A 17443-nucleotide genomic window follows, 5' to 3' on the forward strand; every position below is an offset into this window, starting at 1 on the left:
CAACATCAACAAGACTGCATCTGATCTGAAAAGAAGAAAGATGTTGGTCAGACAGTGATGTCTTGTGGTAGTTGGACCATTGACAGAAGGAGAAGTGAGTAGGGCTTCAAGCACAACAAGCCTGTATACCCAGCAGCTCTCCGGGAGGGTAGAGGATTGTTCTAGGTAGTGAGGAGAGGTTGAGCGAAGGACAGACTGTTCTTGTGGTGGTGTACTCGAGTCAGACATTACAAAAATATACATGTTGCATAGACACTCACCTAAATACACACACTGATACACAGTACCCACTCTTACATTCAAAAACACTCTTGTTTACACACACAACAACACACTTACAAAAGCACACTTTCGTTTAGACACACACACACACAGGAAGCGTGCTGCTTATTCATGTTTGTGGGCTGTAGCTGACGGCCAGTCATGTGGAGTGTTTTTCCTGCTGTGCTGACCTTCGCAAATCTACTCTGCTTGACAACAGTTTGACTCACCCTTCAGTGTGTGTGTGTGTTATTCCTACAGTAAATTATACCGTTCTTCTTGCTTACTCATGAAAATATTTCTCTCCTCTCGCTCTCTTTCCTCACCTCACTTCCTCCTCTCCTCTTCCCTCTGTTCCTGTCCTTCTCTCTCTCCTCTTCCCTCTGTTCCTCTCCCTCTCTCTCCTCTTCCCTCTGTTCCTCTCCCTCTCTCTCCTCTTCCCTCTGTTCCTGTCCTTCCCTCTCTCCTCTTCCCTCTGTTCCTCTCCCTCTCTCTCCTCTTCCCTCTGTTCCTCTCCCTCTCTCTCCTCTTCCCTCTGTTCCTCTTCCTCTCTCTCCTCTTCCCTCTGTTCCTCTTCCGCTCTCTCCTCTCTCCTCTTCCCTCTGTTCCTCTTCCTCGCTCTCCTCTTCCCTCTGTTCCTCTCCTTCCCTCTCTCCTCTTCCCTCTGTTCCTCTCCCTCTCTCTCCTCTTCCCTCTGTTCCTCTCCCTCTCTCTCCTCTTCCCTCTGTTCCTGTCCTTCTCTCTCTCCTCTTCCCTCTGTTCCTCTCCCTCTCTCTCCTCTTCCCTCTGTTCCTCTCCCTCTCTCTCCTCTTCCCTCTGTTCCTCTCCCTCTCTCTCCTCTTCCCTCTGTTCCTCTCCCTCTCTCTCCTCTTCCCTCTGTTCCTCTCCCTCTCTCTCCTCTTCCCTCTGTTCCTCTCCCTCTGTTCCTCTCCCTCTCTCTCTCCTCTTCCCTCTGTTCCTCTCCTTCTCTCTCTCCTCTTACCTCTGCTTCCTCTTCCTCTTCCCTCTGTTCCTCTCCCTCTCTCTCCTCTTCCCTCTGTTCCTCTCCCTCTCTCTCCTCTTCCCTCTGTTCCTGTCCTTCTCTCTCCTCTTCCCTCTGTTCCTCTCCTTCTCTCTCTCCTCTTACCTCTGCTTCCTCTTCCTCTTCCCTCTGTTCCTCTCCCTCTCTCTCCTCTTCCCTCTGTTCCTCTCCTTCTCTCTCCTCTTCCCTCTGTTCCTCTCCCTCTCTCTCCTCTTCCCTCCGTTCCTCTCCCTCTCTCTCCTCTTCCCTCCGTTCCTCTCCCTCTCTCTCCTCTTCCCTCTGTTCCTGTCCTTCTCTCTCTCCTCTTCCCTCTGTTCCTCTCCCTCTCTCTCCTCTTCCCTCTGTTCCTCTCCCTCTGTTCCTCTCCTTCTCTCTTTCCTCTGTTGCTCTTCTTCTCTCTCTCTCTCTCTCTCTAGCAAGTGCAGACGTGTGTATGGGAGGTGTCCACCCAGTATAAGATCGTCCTAATCAAAGGCAGCAAGGTGAACGCTGAGGAGACGGCAAAGGTAACCACTGATGATGATTACTTGATAGCAAACCTGGAATTTTTGTTGCATTTTTTTGTGTTTGCACTGAGATGTACAGTACCAGTCAAAAGTTTGGACACACCTACTCATTCAAGGGTTTTTCTATATTTTTACTATTTTCTACATTGTAGAATAATAGTGAAGACATCAAAACTAGGAAATAACACATTGAATCATGTAGTAACCAAAAAAGTGTTAAACAAATCAAAATATATTTTATATTTGAGATTATTCAAATAGCCACCCTTTGCCTTCATGACAGCTTTGAACACTCTTGGCATTCTCTCAACCAGCTTCACCTGGAATGCTTTTCCAACAGTCTTGAAGGAGTTCCCACATATGCTGAGCACTTGTTGTCTGCTTTTCCTTCACTCTGCCGTCCGACTCATCCCAAACCATTTCATTGGGTTGAGGTTGGGTGATTGTGGAGGCCAGGTCATCTGATGCAGCACTCCATCACTCTCCTTCTTGGTCAAATAGCCCTTACACAGCCTGGAGGTGTGTTGGATCATTGTCTTGTTGAAAAACAAATGTCCCACTAAGCCCAAACCAGGTGGGATGGCGTATCGCTGCCGAATGCTGTGGTAGCCATGCTGGTTAAGTGTGCCTTGAATTCTAAATAAATCACAGACCGTGTCACCAGCAGAGCACCCCCACACCATAACACCTCCTCCTCCATGCTTTACGGTGGGAACTACACATGCGGTGATCATCCGTTCACCCACACCGCATCTTACAAAGACACAGCGGTTGGAACCAAAAATCTCATATTTGGACTCCAGACCAAAGGACAAATTTCCACCGGTCTCATGTCCATTGCTCGTGTTTCTTGGCCCAAGCAGGTCTCTTCTTATTATTGGTGTCCTTTAGTAGTGGTTTCTTTGCAGCAATTCGACCATGAAGGCCTGATTCACGCAGTCTCCTATGAACAGTTGATGTTGAGATGTGTCTGTGACTTGAACTCTGTGAAGCATTTATTTGGGCTGCAATTTCTGAGGCTGGTAACTCTAATGAACTTATCCTCTGCAGCAGAGATAACGCTGGGTCTTCCATTCCTGTGGCAGTCCTCATGAGAGCCAGTTTCATCATAACGCTTGATGGTTTTTGTGACTGCACTTGAAGAAACTTTCAAAGTTCTTGACATTTTCGGTATTGACTGACCTTCATGTCTTAAAGTAATGATGGACTGTCGTTTCTCTTTGCTTAGTTGAGCTGTTCTTGCCATAATATGGACTTGGTAAATGACTAAAATGTAAATGTGTTTTACTAAATAAGGCTATCTTCTGTATGCCCCCCTACCTTGTCTCAACACAACTGATTGGCTCAAACGCATTAAGAAGGAAAGAAATTCCACAAATTAACTTTTAAGAAGGCACACCTGTTAATTGAAATGTATTCCAGGTGACTACCTCATGAAGCTGGTTGAGAGAATGCCAAGAGTGTGCAAAGCTGTCATCAAGGCAAAGGGTGGCTACTTTGAAGAATCTCAAATATAAAATATATTTTGATTTGTTCAACACTTTTATGGTTACTACATGATTCCATATGTGTTATTTCATAGTTTTGATGTCTTCACTATTATTCTACAATGTAAAACATAGTAAAAATAAAGAAAAACCCTTGAATGAGTTGGTGTGTCCAAACTTTTGCCTGGTAGTGTAGTTATTACCCATGGGCAGTAGAGCACTGTTAGCTCTACACTTTGACCCTATTATGATTAACTAAACCCCCTTCCCCTCTCCTCTCTCTCTTCAGGTCCAGGTGCGTGCAGGCTTGTTCCACGGCACAGAGCTGCTGTGTAAGCCAGCGGTGAGCAGCGAGAGCAGCGGACACACGGAACACGTGTGGAACCGCACGCTAGAGTTCGACATCGCCGTGAGCGACCTGCCGCGCATGACCCGCCTATGCTTTGCCGTCTACGCCGTCATGGACAAGGTCAAGAAGCAGAAGTCCACCAAGAACTCCCACATCAACAAGTACCAGACCATCCGCAAGGCCGGCAAAGTGGTATAACACACACACAAAGCACAGACATGCGCGCACACACACACACACACACACACACACACACACAGACACTTTATATTTATCTCTGTCCCCTCTTTTGCTCTCGCTCTCTCTTCTTCTCACTCTCCCTCTCTCTCTCTCCGTCTCTCTGCAGCACTACCCTGTAGCCTGGGTGAACACCATGGTGTTTGACTATAAAGGACAGCTGAAGACTGGAGATATCATCCTTCACAGCTGGTCTTCCTTTCCTGGTGAGCACATACACACCCTCATTCACTTTACAAACAATTGAATGAACCTACACACACTCACACCTACACACACATTTCTGAAACTCACCTTCATACTTGTACACAAAATGTTAGTGGCATGTATGAGTGATTTTTCTGTGTGTTCCCCAGATGAACTTGAAGAGATGCTGAACCCCATAGGAACCATCCAGACCAACCCGTACACTGAGAACGCTACAGCACTCCACATCCACCTCCCTAACTACAACCCTCAACCCATCGTATTCCCCCCCTTCGACAAGGTGAGGACACACACACACACACACACACACACACACACACACACACTGACGTATTCAAACATGGTTGTCATTATGAAATATTTCTACCACTGATATGGATGTGTGTGATCTACCCCTGCAGATTCTGGAGAAAGCTGCAGAGATCGCTGGGTCAAGTGACTGCTCGCCTATGGTACTGTCGTGAGTTCCAACCACTCAAACACACACATACCTAGACACACGCAAACACTTACACACATACATACATACGTACCCCTTCCATCACACACAAATACTTACACACATACATACATACGTACCCCTTCCATCACACACAAACACTTACACACATACATACATACGTACCCCTTCCATCACACACAAGCGCTCCCTTTACTCCAGAGCAGCAGGCGCCAGGCATGGTGCAAGCATTTCTAGGACAGAAAGACAGACACCAAATGTGTCAGAGGGGAGGAAGGATATTGCTGTGACTGGTTTCCAGGGCAACCCAGTCAGTTCTGATCCTGATCCAAGATGTTGCACTGTCACAATAGTGTCTCTCTGAGGAATCTGAGGCTAAGATCAGCCCTCCTGTTCCACGTGCCACACGCGCACACACACATACACACACACACGTCAACCATCCTAAAGACCCTGTGGGACAGGACACAGATAGTTACGTAACACCATGTGACGCAGAGGGCTTGCCAAAACATGCCCCTTGCAGGGAGATGTGTGTGTATGATGGAGGTTTTCGTACGGTCTCAAGCTTCACGCTCTTATTCTGTGTGTCGACTAACAATGTTTCATTGTTGATCCATAAAGCAATCAAACATGCATGCAAGTACAGATCTATTTTTATCTCTCTAATGGGGGATAGGATTACATGCAGGGGACTCCCGAGTGGCGCAGCAGTCTAAGGCACTGCATCGCAGTGCTAGAGGCGTCACTACAGACCCGGGTTCGATCTCGGGCTGTATCACAACCGGCCATGATCGGGAGTCCAATAGGGCGGCGCACAATTGGCCCATCGTTGTCTGGGTTAGGGGAGGGTTTGGCTGGGGGGCTTTACTTGGCTCATCGCGCTCTAGCGACTCCTTGTGGCGGGCCGGGCGCCTGCAGGCTGACTTCGGTCGTCAGTTGAACGGTGTTTCCTCTGACACATTGGTCCAGCTGGCTTCCGGGTTAAGCGGGCGGGTGTTAAGAAACGCGGTTTGGCGGGTCATGTTTCGGAGGACGCATGACGCGACCTTCGCCTCCCAAGCCCATTGGGGAGTTGCAGCGATGAGACAAGATCGAATTGTTTACATGCAGTGTACTCTGATTCCAGATCTGTGGTTAATGGTAACATCTACCTTTAACACCCCATGCTACTTCTCTGTACATAATGTGATTTCTTAACCTCTGCTGCCACCTAGTGGTGACTAACCACCCCTGCTGTTTCCCCACAGGGCCGAGGCGGTAAGAAGTTCCACATTGAGCTGAAGGAGATCATGGAGAGGGACCCTCTGTCCCAGCTGTGTGAGAACGAGAAGGACCTCATCTGGACACTACGCTACGACTGCATGGAGAACTTCCCCCAGTCACTGCCCAAACTGCTGCTCTCCGTCAAGTGGAGCAAACATGAGGACATGGCCCAGGTACACACTGTGACACATGAACATGGCCTGTGTATTGACAGTGTTCTGTAACAACAATAAATTCCTTCTCCAGGGAAATAAACTATTCTAACCAGTCCGATGACATTGTCTGTGAGTGTGCCTCAATGGTCAGACTCTAAATGGACCCCTAGCCCATACCACTATGCCCCTCATCATTCCCCTTCAAAGATCTGCTGTGCTCCTGTATTGGTTAGTAATCATAGTGAATGATCTCTGTCTCTCAGCTCCAGGCCTTGCTGCAGATCTGGCCCAAGCTGAGTCCCAGGGATGCTCTGGAGCTGCTGGACTTTAACTACCCAGACCAGTACGTCAGAGAGTACGCCGTGGGCTGCCTGAGGGACATGAGGTAGTCTACACATGCTCGCAGACACACTCACACATACCTATTCCTAGTTCACTTACTGTTGTAATGACTTTATCACCGCCCATCTCCCCCTCTCTCTTCCTCTCACCCCCTCTTCCTCTCACCCCCTCTTCCCTCTCCCCCCCCCCCCCCCCCCCCCCCCCCCCCCAGTGATGAGGAGTTGTCTCAGTACCTGCTCCAGCTGGTCCAGGTGTTACGTTATGAACCCTACTATGACTGTGCGCTCACCCGCTTCCTGCTGAACAGAGCCCAGTGCAACCGCAACATAGGACACTTCCTCTTCTGGCATCTCAGGTGAGAGAGGGAGACGTGGTGTGTACATGAAAGTGTGTAAGGGTGTGTGTTTGTGTGTCTGTAAGGGTGTGTGTTTGTGTGTCTGTAAGGGTGTGTGTTTGTGTGTGTAAGGGTGTGTGTTTGTAAGGGTGTGTAAGGGTGTGTGTTTGTAAGGGTGTGTGTTTGTGTCTGTAAGGGTGTTTGTGTGTGTGTGTGTGTGTGTGTAAGGGTGTGTGTTTGTAAGGGTGTGTGTTTGTAAGGGTGTGTGTTTGTGTGTGTTTGTGTGTGTAAGGGTGTGTGTGTGTGCATATGAAAGAGAAAGAGCATGTGTGCAAAGAACCAAAATACATTTTCCTCTATACAGGCTGTATTTGTTGGTGGTGTGTGATGTGATGTGCGTTAACCCACCCCAGGCATGACTGTAACTTTATGGTGACTGTGCTGCCCCCTGCAGGTCAGAGATGCACATGCCAGTCGTCTCTGTCCAGTTCTCTCTCATTCTGGAGGCCTACTGTCGCGGCAGCATCCCTCACATTGAGGTCCTGAAGAAACAGGTAAGGACCCCAACACACACACTCGCGCATGCACGCACACACACACACGCCCTGACTCCAACCTTAAGCTGTGAATGAATCACTACATACGTCTAATTCTGTCAACACCTCTAATTCTATAGTTTCCTCTGTCAGTTCAGAATGGGGTTATTTATAAAGAAGTCAGATGACAGCAGCCTGACCTCTAACCTCTGACCTCTACCCGCTTCCTGTCCACTGCTGTCCATCCCTCCTCTCCTTCCTGTTTTGGAGTTAGCTACCACACTGTGGGATGTTTCAGGAAGCCCATGCTGTCATGCGTAGCATCCGTGTCGTATTTGAAAGGCAATTGCATTATAGTGCATAAATACAGCATATATCTGTGGTGTAATCTCATCATTATTTCATTATTACATCACGTTGCTTCTATGTTGTAATAACATTACGCCCCTTCTCTCCCTATAGGTGGAGGCTCTGAGCAAGCTGAAGTCTGTAAATGAGCTGATCAAGCTGGGCACCATCAAGAACGCCCGCAGTAAGACCAAGGAGGCCATGCTCACCAAGGAGGCCATGATGACCTGTCTGAGACAGAGTGGCTACACAGAGACCCTCTCTGACCTGCACTCCCCTCTCAACCCCAGCGTCCTGCTCTCTGGAATCAAGTAAGGGCCAGGGGGGAGAGAGTTAGGTCTAAGGGGTTAGAGGGTGATGTGGGTGGACGACTTTGATTTGACTCCTTTTTTCCCTCGTTCTTCTTCTTGCTCTATTTTTCACTTTTTCACATTTCTCCCCCTATTTCTCTCTCCCCTCCTCCATGCTCTCCCCTCCTCCCAGTGTGGAGAAGTGTCGGTACATGGACTCTAAGATGAAGCCTCTGTGGATCGTCTACAACAACAAGCTGCTGGGGGGAGACACCCTGGGAATCATCTTCAAGAATGGAGACGGTACGAGGGGGAGGTGGATCTAACATTTAGATTTACATTTTAGTCATTTAGCAGACGCTCTTATCCAGAGCGACTTACATGAGCAATTAGGTTTAAGTGCCTTGCTCAAGGACACATCAACAGATTTTTCACCTAGTCAGCTCAGGGATTCGAACCAGCGACCTTTCGGTTACTGGCCCAACGCCCTTAACTGCTAGGCTACCTGCCTCTAAGAGGAAATGTAAGATCACTAAAGTTCAGGGGTAGAGGAGAGTGAGGGAAGAATAGTGAGGTCAAGATGGAGGGATGTGTATTATGGAAGGTGATTGAAGATGGAAGTATGAATGAAAGACTAATGGTGTTACACTCATTTCTCTCTCCAGACCTGAGACAAGACATGTTGACACTGCAGATCTTGAGGTTGATGGACCTGCTATGGAAGGAGGCCAATCTGGACCTTAGGTGTGTATATTAATATAAAAGGGGTGTGTGTGTGTCCCCTCAGGCGGACTCTGTGTCAGTAAGGCTTGTTTGTTCCTGCTCTCTGTAGGGAAGGGGAAGCTGTGTTGGGGGGGGGGGGGGGGGGGGGGGCTTAATCACCCCCTGCTAGCCTGACCTCTAACCCCCCCACATCCATACCCCCAGCATCACACACACACTACCCCGCTTCTCATCCTAATCAAATCCACACACACTAGCGCTCGCTCTAATACTCTAACATACACAGACACACACAGTCTGACACATCTGGAGCTGAGCAGTTTGTGGGATTGTTTTGACAGTTGAGCTGGGGGGCAGGCCGTTAGGTTACAGGGACAAGGGTTCAGAGAGGAGAGGGAGCTCTGCAGAGAGGATGATGATGATGATGGTGAGGATAATAAACTCACTATGTGGTGGTGTTTGGAGTGTAATCATGCGTACATTTTGGTCACGTGCTGAGAGAGCGGGGGAAAGGAAAAATAATGGAGAAAATTATAGGATGCATCTCAATGGTGTTGATGATGATTAATTGGAACAAAATGTGTCTGTGCAGAATCGTGCCTTACGGTTGCCTAGCGACTGGGGACCGGTCAGGGCTGATCGAGGTGGTGTCGTCGGCGGATACCATCGCCAACATCCAGCTGACCAGCAGCAATGTGGCGGCCGCCGCAGCCTTCAACAAGGATGCGCTACTCAACTGGCTCAAAGAGAAGAACTCTGGGTAAGACCACACTTGGCCAACGGGTTTGTTTGTTTCTTACACCAGGGCTCTTTCTCAATGTGACTTTCAAAAAGTTATAGATGGTGAATATAAAAAATGTGTATTACTGACCTATTTCATAGATATGTAAGCATACTGGATGTACAGTACCAGTCACAAGTTTGGACACACCTACTCATTCAAAGGTTTTCCTTTATCTTTACTATTTTCTACATTGTAGAATAATAGTGAAGACATCAAAACTATGAAATAACACATATGGAATCATATAGTAACCAAAAAAGTGTTAAACAAATCAACATATATTTTAGATTCTTCAAAGTTGCCACCCTTTGCCTTGATGACAGCTTTGCACACTCTTGGCATTCTCTCAACCAGCTTCACCAAGAATGCTTTTCCAACAGTCTTGAAGGAGTTCCCACATATGCTGAGCACTTGTTGGCTGCTTTTCCTTCACTCTGCGATCCAACTCATCCCAAACAATCTCAATTGGGTTGAGGTCGGTTGATTGTGGAGGCCAGGTCATCTGATGCAGCACTCCATCACTCTCCTTCTTGGTCAAATAGCCCTTACACAGCCTGGAGGTGTGTTGGGTCAGTGTCCTGTTGAAAAACAAATGATAGTCCCACTAAGCGCAAACCAGATGGGATGGTGTATCGCTGCAGAATGCTGTGGTAGTCATGCTGGTTAAGTGTGCCTTGAATTCTAAATAAATCACAGACAGTGTCACCAGCAAAGCACCCCCACACCATCACACCTCCTCCTCCATGCTTCACGGTGGGAACTACACATGCGGAGATCATCCGTTCACCTACTCTGCGTCTCACAAAGACACAGCGGTTGGAACCAAAAATCTCCAATTTGGACTCAGAGGGACAGATTTCCACCGGTCTAATGTCCATTACTAGTGTTTCTTGGCCCAAGCAAGTCTCTTCTTATTATTGGTGTCCTTTAGTAGTGGTTTCTTTGCAGCAATTCGACCATGAAGGCCTGATTCTCGCAGTCTCTTCTGAATAGTTGATGTTGAGATGTGTCTGTGACTTGAACTCTGTGAAGCATTTATTTGGGCTGCAATTTCTGAGGCTGGTAACTCTAATGAACTTATCCTCTGCACAGAGGTAACTCTGGATCTTCCTTTCCTGTGGCGGTCCTCATGAGAGCCAGTTTTATCATAGGCCTTGATGGTTTTTGCGACTGCACTTAAAGACATTTTCAAAGTTCTTGACATTTTCCGTATTGACTGACCTTCATGTCTTAAAGTAATGATGGACTGTCTTTTCTCTTTGCTTATTTGAGTTGTTCTTGCCATAATATGGACTTGGTCTTTTACCAAATAGAGCTACCGTGAGGGGAAAAAAGTATTTGATCCCCTGCTGATTTTGTACGTTTGCCCACTGACAAAGACATGATCTGTCTATAATTTTAATGGTAGGTTTATTTGAACAGTGAGAGATAGAATAACAACAAAAAAATCCAGAAAAACGCATGTAAAAAAAAATTGATTTGCATTTTAATGAGGGAAATAATTATTTGATCCCTCTGCAAAACATGACTTAGTACTTGGTGGCAAAACCCTTGTTAGCAATCACAGAGGTCAGACGTTTCTTGTAGTTGGCCACCAGCTTTGCACACATCTCAGGAGGGATTTTGTCCCACTCCTCTTTGCAGATCTTCTCCAAGTCATTAAGCTTTCGAGGCTGCTGACGTTTGGCAACTCGAACCTTAAGCTCCCTACACAGATTTTCTATGGGATTAAGGTCTGGAGACTGGCTAGGCCACTCCAGGACCTTAATGTGCTTCTTCTTGAGCTACTCCTTTGTTGCCTTGGCTGTGTGTTTTGGGTCATTGTCATGCCCTGGCTGAGGGAAGGAGGTTCTCACCCAAGATTTGGCGGTAAATGGCACCGTCCATCGTCCCTTTGATGCAGTGAAGTTGTCCTGTCCCCTTAGCAGAAAAACACCCCCAAAGCAGAATGTTTCCACCTCCATGTTTGACGGTGGGGATGGTGTTCTTGGGGTCATAGGCAGCATTCCTCCTCCAAACACAGCGAGTTGAGTTGATGCCAAAGAGCTCGATTTTGGTCTCATCTGACCACAACACTTTCACCCAGTTCTCCTCTGAATCATTCAGATGTTCATTGGCAAACTTCAGACGGGCCTGTATATGTGCTTTCTTGAGCAGGGGGACCTTGCGGGCGCTGCAGTATTTCAGTCCTTCACAGCGTAGTGTGTTACCAATTGTTTTCTTGGTGACTATGGTCCCAGCTGCTTTGAGATCATTGACAAGATCCTCCCGTGTAGTTCTGGACTGATTCCTCACCGTTCTCATGATCATTGCAACTCCACCAGGTGAGATCTTGCATGGAGCCCCAGGCCGAGGGAGATTGACAATTATTTTGTGTTTCTTCCATTTGCGAATAATCACACCAACTGTTGTCACCTTCTCACCAAGCTGCCATTCCAGCCTTGTGTAGGTCTACAATCTTGTCCCTGACATCCTTGGAGAGCTCTTTGGTCTTGGCCATGGTGGAGTGTTTGGAATCTGATTGATTGATTGCTTCTGTGGACAGGTGTCTTTTATACAGGTAACAAACTGAGATTAGGAGCACTCCCTTTAAGAGTGTGCTCCTAATCTCAGCTCGTTACCTGTATAAAAGACACCTGGGAGCCAGAAATCTTTCTGATTGAGAGGGGGTCAAATACTTATTTCCCTCATTAAAATGCAAATCAATTTATAACATTTTTTACATGCGTTTTTCTGGATTTTGTTGTTGTTATTCTGTCTCTCACTGTTCAAATAAACCTACCATTAAAATTATAGACTGATCATTTCTTTGTCAGTGGGCAAACGTACAAAATCAGCAGGGGATCAAATACTTTTTTCCCTCACTGTATCTTCTGTATACGACCCTTACCTTGTCACAATACAACTGCTTGGCTCAAATGCATTAAGAAGGAAAGAAATTCCACAAATTGACTTTTAACAAGGCACACCTGTTAATTGAAACACATTCTAGGTGACTACCTCATGAAGCTGGTTGAGAGAATGCCAAGAGTGTGCAAAGCTGTCAAGGCAAAGGGTGGCTACTTTGAAGAATCTCAAATATAAAATATATTTTGATTTGTTTAACACTTTTTTGGTTACTACATGATTCCATATGTGTTATTTCATAGTTTTGATGTCTTCACTATTATTCTACAATGTAGAAAATAGTAAAAAATAAATAAAAACCCTGGAATGAGCAGGTGTGTCTAAACTTCTGACTGGTACTGTATATAACAGGCAATATGTTAGTGAGCTGCTATGCTTTGGTGCAAACCCAGTGAAAGCTCCCACTTGGCCGACACTTTGTTTTGTGTCTGTGTACTTTGCAGAGATGCTCTGGAGAAGGCGATCGAGGAGTTCACCCTGTCATGTGCAGGCTACTGCGTGGCCACCTACGTCCTGGGGATAGGTGACCGCCACAGTGACAACATCATGGTCCGCAGCACTGGGCAGGTGGGTAGGGGTGCTCCCCTCTACGACAGGCAAAATCACTAAGGTTAATTTATGGAGTCTTTTAATGGAGTTCAGAATCAAGTTCTTACATTGTGTGTGTCTCAGCTCTTCCACATAGACTTTGGGCATATCCTGGGGAACTTCAAGTCCAAGTTTGGCATCAAGAGGGAACGTGTCCCCTTCATCCTGACCCATGACTTCATCCACGTCATCCAACAGGGAAAGACTGGCAACACTGAGAAGTTTGGCAGGTGAGCTTCTGTCCCCTTCCACTACTCAGGTGATCCAGGCTGGGAACACTATCTGTTGCCTACCATTTATCATTTATGTAGGCGATAGTTGAGTAAATGTATAGTAAATTGAATGTGTGTGTTGTCCCTAGTTTCCGTAATTACTGTGAACAGGCCTACCTGATTCTGAGGCGGAATGGGAACCTCTTCATCACCCTGTTTGCCCTCATGCTGACTGCTGGACTGCCAGAGCTCACCTCCGTCAAGGATATACAGTACCTAAAGGTCATTCTCACACACACACACACACACACACACACACACACACACACACACAGTATATACAGTGGGGGAAAAAAGTATTTAGTCAGCCACCAATTGTGACAGTTCTCCCACTTAAAAAGATGAGAGAGGCCTGTAATTTTCATCATAGGTACACGTCAACTATGACAGACAAAATGAGGGGAAAAAATCCAGAAAATCACATTGTAGGAATTTTAATGAATTTATTTGCAAATTATGGTGGAAAATAAGTATTTGGTCAATAACAAAAGTTTCTCAATACTTTGTTATATACCCTTTGTTGGCAATGACACAGGTCAAACGTTTTCTGTAAGTCTTCACAAGGTTTTCACACACTGTTGCTGGTATTTTGGCCCATTCCTCTATGCAGATCTCCTCTAGAGCAGTGATGTTTTGGGGCTGTCGCTGGGCAACACAGACTTTCAACTCCCTCCAAAGATTTTCTATGGGGTTGAAATCTGGAGACTGGCTAGGCCACTCCAGGACCTTGAAATGCTTCTTACGAAGCCACTCCTTCGTTGCCCGGGCGGTGTGTTTGGGATCATTGTCATGCTGAAAACCCAGCCACGTTTCATCTTCAATGCCCTTGCTGATGGAAGGAGGTTTTCACTCAAAATCTCACGATACATGGCCCCATTCATTCTTTCCTTTACACGGATCAGTCTTCCTGGTCCCTTTGCAGAAAAACAGCCCCAAAGCATGATGTTTCCACCCCCATGCTTCACAGTAGGTATGGTGTTCTTTGGATGCATCTCAGCATTCTTTGTCCTCCAAACACGACGAGTTGAGTTTTTACCAAAAAGTTCTATTTTGGTTTCATCTGACATTCTCCCAATCCTCTTCTGGATCATCCAAATGCACTCTAGCAAACTTCAGGGGGGCCTGGACTTGTACTGGCTTAAGCAGGGGGACACGTCTGGCACTGCAGGATTTGAGTCCCTGGCAGCGTAGTGTGTTACTGATGGTAGGCTTTGTTACTTTGGTCCCAGCTCTCTGCAGGTCATTCACTAGGTCCCCCCGTGTGGTTCTGGGATTTTTGCTCACCGTTCTTGTGATCAATTTGACCCCACGGGGTGAGATCTTGCGTGGAGCCCCAGATCGAGGGAGATTATCAGTGGTCTTGTATGTCTTCCATTTCCTAATAATTGCTCCCACAGTTGATTTATTCAAACCAAGCTGCTTACCTATTGCAGATTCAGTCTTCCCAGCCTGGTGCAGGTCTACAATTTTGTTTCTGGTGTCCTTTGACAGCTCTTTGGTCTTGGCCATAGTGGAGTTTGGAGTGTGACTGTGAGGTTGTGGACAGGTGTCTTTTATACTGATAACAAGTTCAAACAGGTGCCATTAATACAGGTAACGAGTGGAGGACAGAGGAGCCTCTTAAAGAAGAAGTTACAGGTCTGTGAGAGCCAGAAATCTTGCTTGTTTGTAGGTGACCAAATACTTATTTTCCACCATAATTTGCAAATAAATTCATAAAAAATCCTACAATGTGATTTTCTGGGAAAAGAATCTCAATTTGTCTGTCATAGTTGACGTGTACCTATGATGAAAATTACAGGCCTCTCTCATCTTTTTAAGTGGGAGAACTTGCACAATTGGTGGCTGACTAAATACTTTTTTTCCCCACTGTAGTTGGCCACTTCACATGGGCTAAAGTTTACATTTGCTACAGAAAGATACGGTGTCCAAAGTATGTGATGTTATGTTGTGATGAGTAGTTGTTAAGTCTCCTCCTCCCTCCTCTTCTCCCCCGTAGGACTCTCTGGCCCTGGGGAAGACAGACGACGAGGCGCTGAAACAGTTCCGCCAGAAGTTTGACGAGGCGCTGAGAGAGAGCTGGACCACCAAAGTCAACTGGATGGCCCACAACGTGGTCAAAGACAACCGCTCCTAGAGCAGACAGACGCTCATCCTGGAGCTGGAGGGTTAAGGGTTAAAGGTCAGGGGTTAGGAGGGTCTGAGGTCTATCCAGGGCTGGGACAACCGTGATGGAGGGGGCTATGGTGTTGCTAAGGGGTGAAGACCAGACAGGACTGGGCCTGGGGCCGCAAAGAATGGAACCTAGAAGACTATCTTAAACACACACACAGTAAACACACATGCTCTTACAGGCTTAAAATCCCCCCTCCCTATGCCTTTCCTCTGGCTTTTGAAGCTGCTGTGTGCCTCCAGCCAGTCCAGCAGTCCCATTGCCTCTCCCTGATCATGTGACATATTTGTGGGTAATGTGGTTGTGAGTTTTGCACTCGCTCAGTGAGAGTCAGAGCCCAACACCTGAGGAATAGTGTGGCCTCTCCGAGCCCCCCGCTGTGAATGGACCGCCCCCTTGGAGCCTGGACTCGACTGAACCATTGAGGAAGGGGACGGGGGTAGTTTCACCCACCTATCAGCAGGACTTCTGATCTGCCTTATGTTGGACTTAAAGAGAGGTCAGGGTTGACCACACCCACTCCAGGCCCTGCACCAGGCAGTTTGATTGACTGCACATGTAAAAGAGTGAGTGTGTAAAGACTGAGGACCAAAGCGTCTCACCCGCGAGTCTTAAAACGACACCAAAACGTGCACATGACCAGAGGAAGTGGGTCTTATTGGACTTATCCTCGCGAGGCCTAACAACTGGAAAATATTGTATTTCTATTCGTTTTTAAATGTTTTTATTTTATTGCCATTTAAGATTTTATTCTAGCTAAGATGTATATGTGCCAGACTACTAGAGAGAGAGAGAGAGAGACCCTCTGATCCTGTGGTCTTGAGAAACGAAGTCGCTCATGGCCAGATTCTCTGGACGCCTCTTCTCGATAGCTAAACAACATAACTTTATGTGCAGGTTTTTCAACTTTACGCACTCAGTTGTCCCCTCCTAGTAGCTAGCTAGTTATTTCCCTTGTTGTAACCTTAACAGAACTGCAGGAAAGCAGTTCTCAGCAAGCTGGGGCAAAGAACACCGTGTCCCGGTGTTGTGAAACACAGATTTGCCGTGCATACGCTCCACACTGAATAGACCATCCCGGTGACATCCAGATGGTTACCAATATTATAATATTTCTCATGAAGGCTGCTATCCTACTTGGAATTTTAAAAAATGTAGGGAAAGATTTGGCTGTGTTAACATTCGCCGTTTGATTTGGTGGTTTAGTAGCTCTAGGGAAGAGGCGTCCGGGGGGGGGCGGGGCGGTTCGATTCGGTCGCGCAGCTTCTTCTTTTGAGAAAAGGGGTGAATTGGACCATCAAACACTGGCACCATTTTAAATACAAAGAGAGGGAGAGCGAGCTTAAAATGTTTCTAAAACTTTTTGTGTTCCTGCTTTGGAATGTGGATGTAACATTCCTGTGTTCCATTTGATCAAATCATGGTTGTTGTTGGACAAACAGAACAGGCACAAAGGGTGAGTCGTCACATTTCACATTTGTCATTTAGCAGACGCTCTTATCCAGAGCGACTTACAGTTAGTGAGTGCATACCCATTCATACTGGGGGCCGCACTTCCCCAGAAGTTATTATCACTACCCAATAGAGGTATTATCACTACCCCATAGAGATTGTCTTAGACATAGACTTGCCTAAGGATGCCAGACCTAGTCTTTCAAAGCACCAAACCACTCATATGACAATAACCACAATGAAAAAACTCACTAAGAAATAACCGAAGCATGTAACTAAAATGCCTTTTAGGACCAAAACAAAGAGAGAACCTTTAGTTGTTTTAGGTTTGTTTTTACTGTGTTTTTAATCTGTTCAAAAATCGAGTGTTTGTGCGAAAAATCTGTCGCTTCTTTTTTTTGGGGGTGTATTTGTTTTTTGGATCAGCAGAAATGGGCAGAGTTTAGGACCTGTGGGAGGGGTTTGCCAGCAGAGGGCGTAACGCTGCGATTCAAAGCTACTTCCTGGTTTTGTCATGAGGTGCTCTTCCAGTATCTGTGTTTTGATTTTGTGCAATATCCGTTTAGGAGTCTACATGTATATTATGTAAATGAACCCTTGGGCCCTAATGCCTGAGCCTATAATGGCTGTCACTGTAGGTTAATGTGTAATGCTGCTGTATTTCTCACCGCTAGCCTTCTTAAGTCTCTCAGACACTGAATATTGTCCAAATGTACAGGCTTTTATTGTTTTGCTGTTTTTTTGT

General features: G+C 46.5%; 1 protein-coding gene across 1 annotated transcript in view; it reads left to right on the forward strand.

Annotated features, from left to right (window-relative positions):
* The window catches only part of LOC311106144 (phosphatidylinositol 4,5-bisphosphate 3-kinase catalytic subunit beta isoform-like), a 68099-nt gene extending 50871 nt beyond the window's left edge, over positions 1 to 17228 (forward strand). The window contains exons 8-24 of the mRNA XM_084148471.1: positions 1699 to 1788; positions 3565 to 3816; positions 3971 to 4067; positions 4218 to 4348; positions 4470 to 4520; positions 5779 to 5967; positions 6213 to 6334; positions 6503 to 6646; positions 7080 to 7179; positions 7624 to 7820; positions 7993 to 8102; positions 8465 to 8543; positions 9115 to 9282; positions 12657 to 12780; positions 12886 to 13031; positions 13163 to 13295; positions 15073 to 17228. Of these exons, the coding sequence (XP_084004597.1) occupies positions 1699 to 1788; positions 3565 to 3816; positions 3971 to 4067; positions 4218 to 4348; positions 4470 to 4520; positions 5779 to 5967; positions 6213 to 6334; positions 6503 to 6646; positions 7080 to 7179; positions 7624 to 7820; positions 7993 to 8102; positions 8465 to 8543; positions 9115 to 9282; positions 12657 to 12780; positions 12886 to 13031; positions 13163 to 13295; positions 15073 to 15210 (2271 nt within the window). The 3' untranslated portion in view covers positions 15211 to 17228. The remainder of the gene's footprint in view (positions 1 to 1698; positions 1789 to 3564; positions 3817 to 3970; positions 4068 to 4217; positions 4349 to 4469; positions 4521 to 5778; positions 5968 to 6212; positions 6335 to 6502; positions 6647 to 7079; positions 7180 to 7623; positions 7821 to 7992; positions 8103 to 8464; positions 8544 to 9114; positions 9283 to 12656; positions 12781 to 12885; positions 13032 to 13162; positions 13296 to 15072) is intronic.
* The last annotated feature ends 215 nt before the right edge of the window (positions 17229 to 17443 follow it).

The sequence above is a fragment of the Coregonus lavaretus genome (assembly GCF_964263955.1).
Source record: "Coregonus lavaretus genome assembly, chromosome: 30".
Lineage (NCBI taxonomy): Eukaryota > Metazoa > Chordata > Actinopteri > Salmoniformes > Salmonidae > Coregonus > Coregonus lavaretus.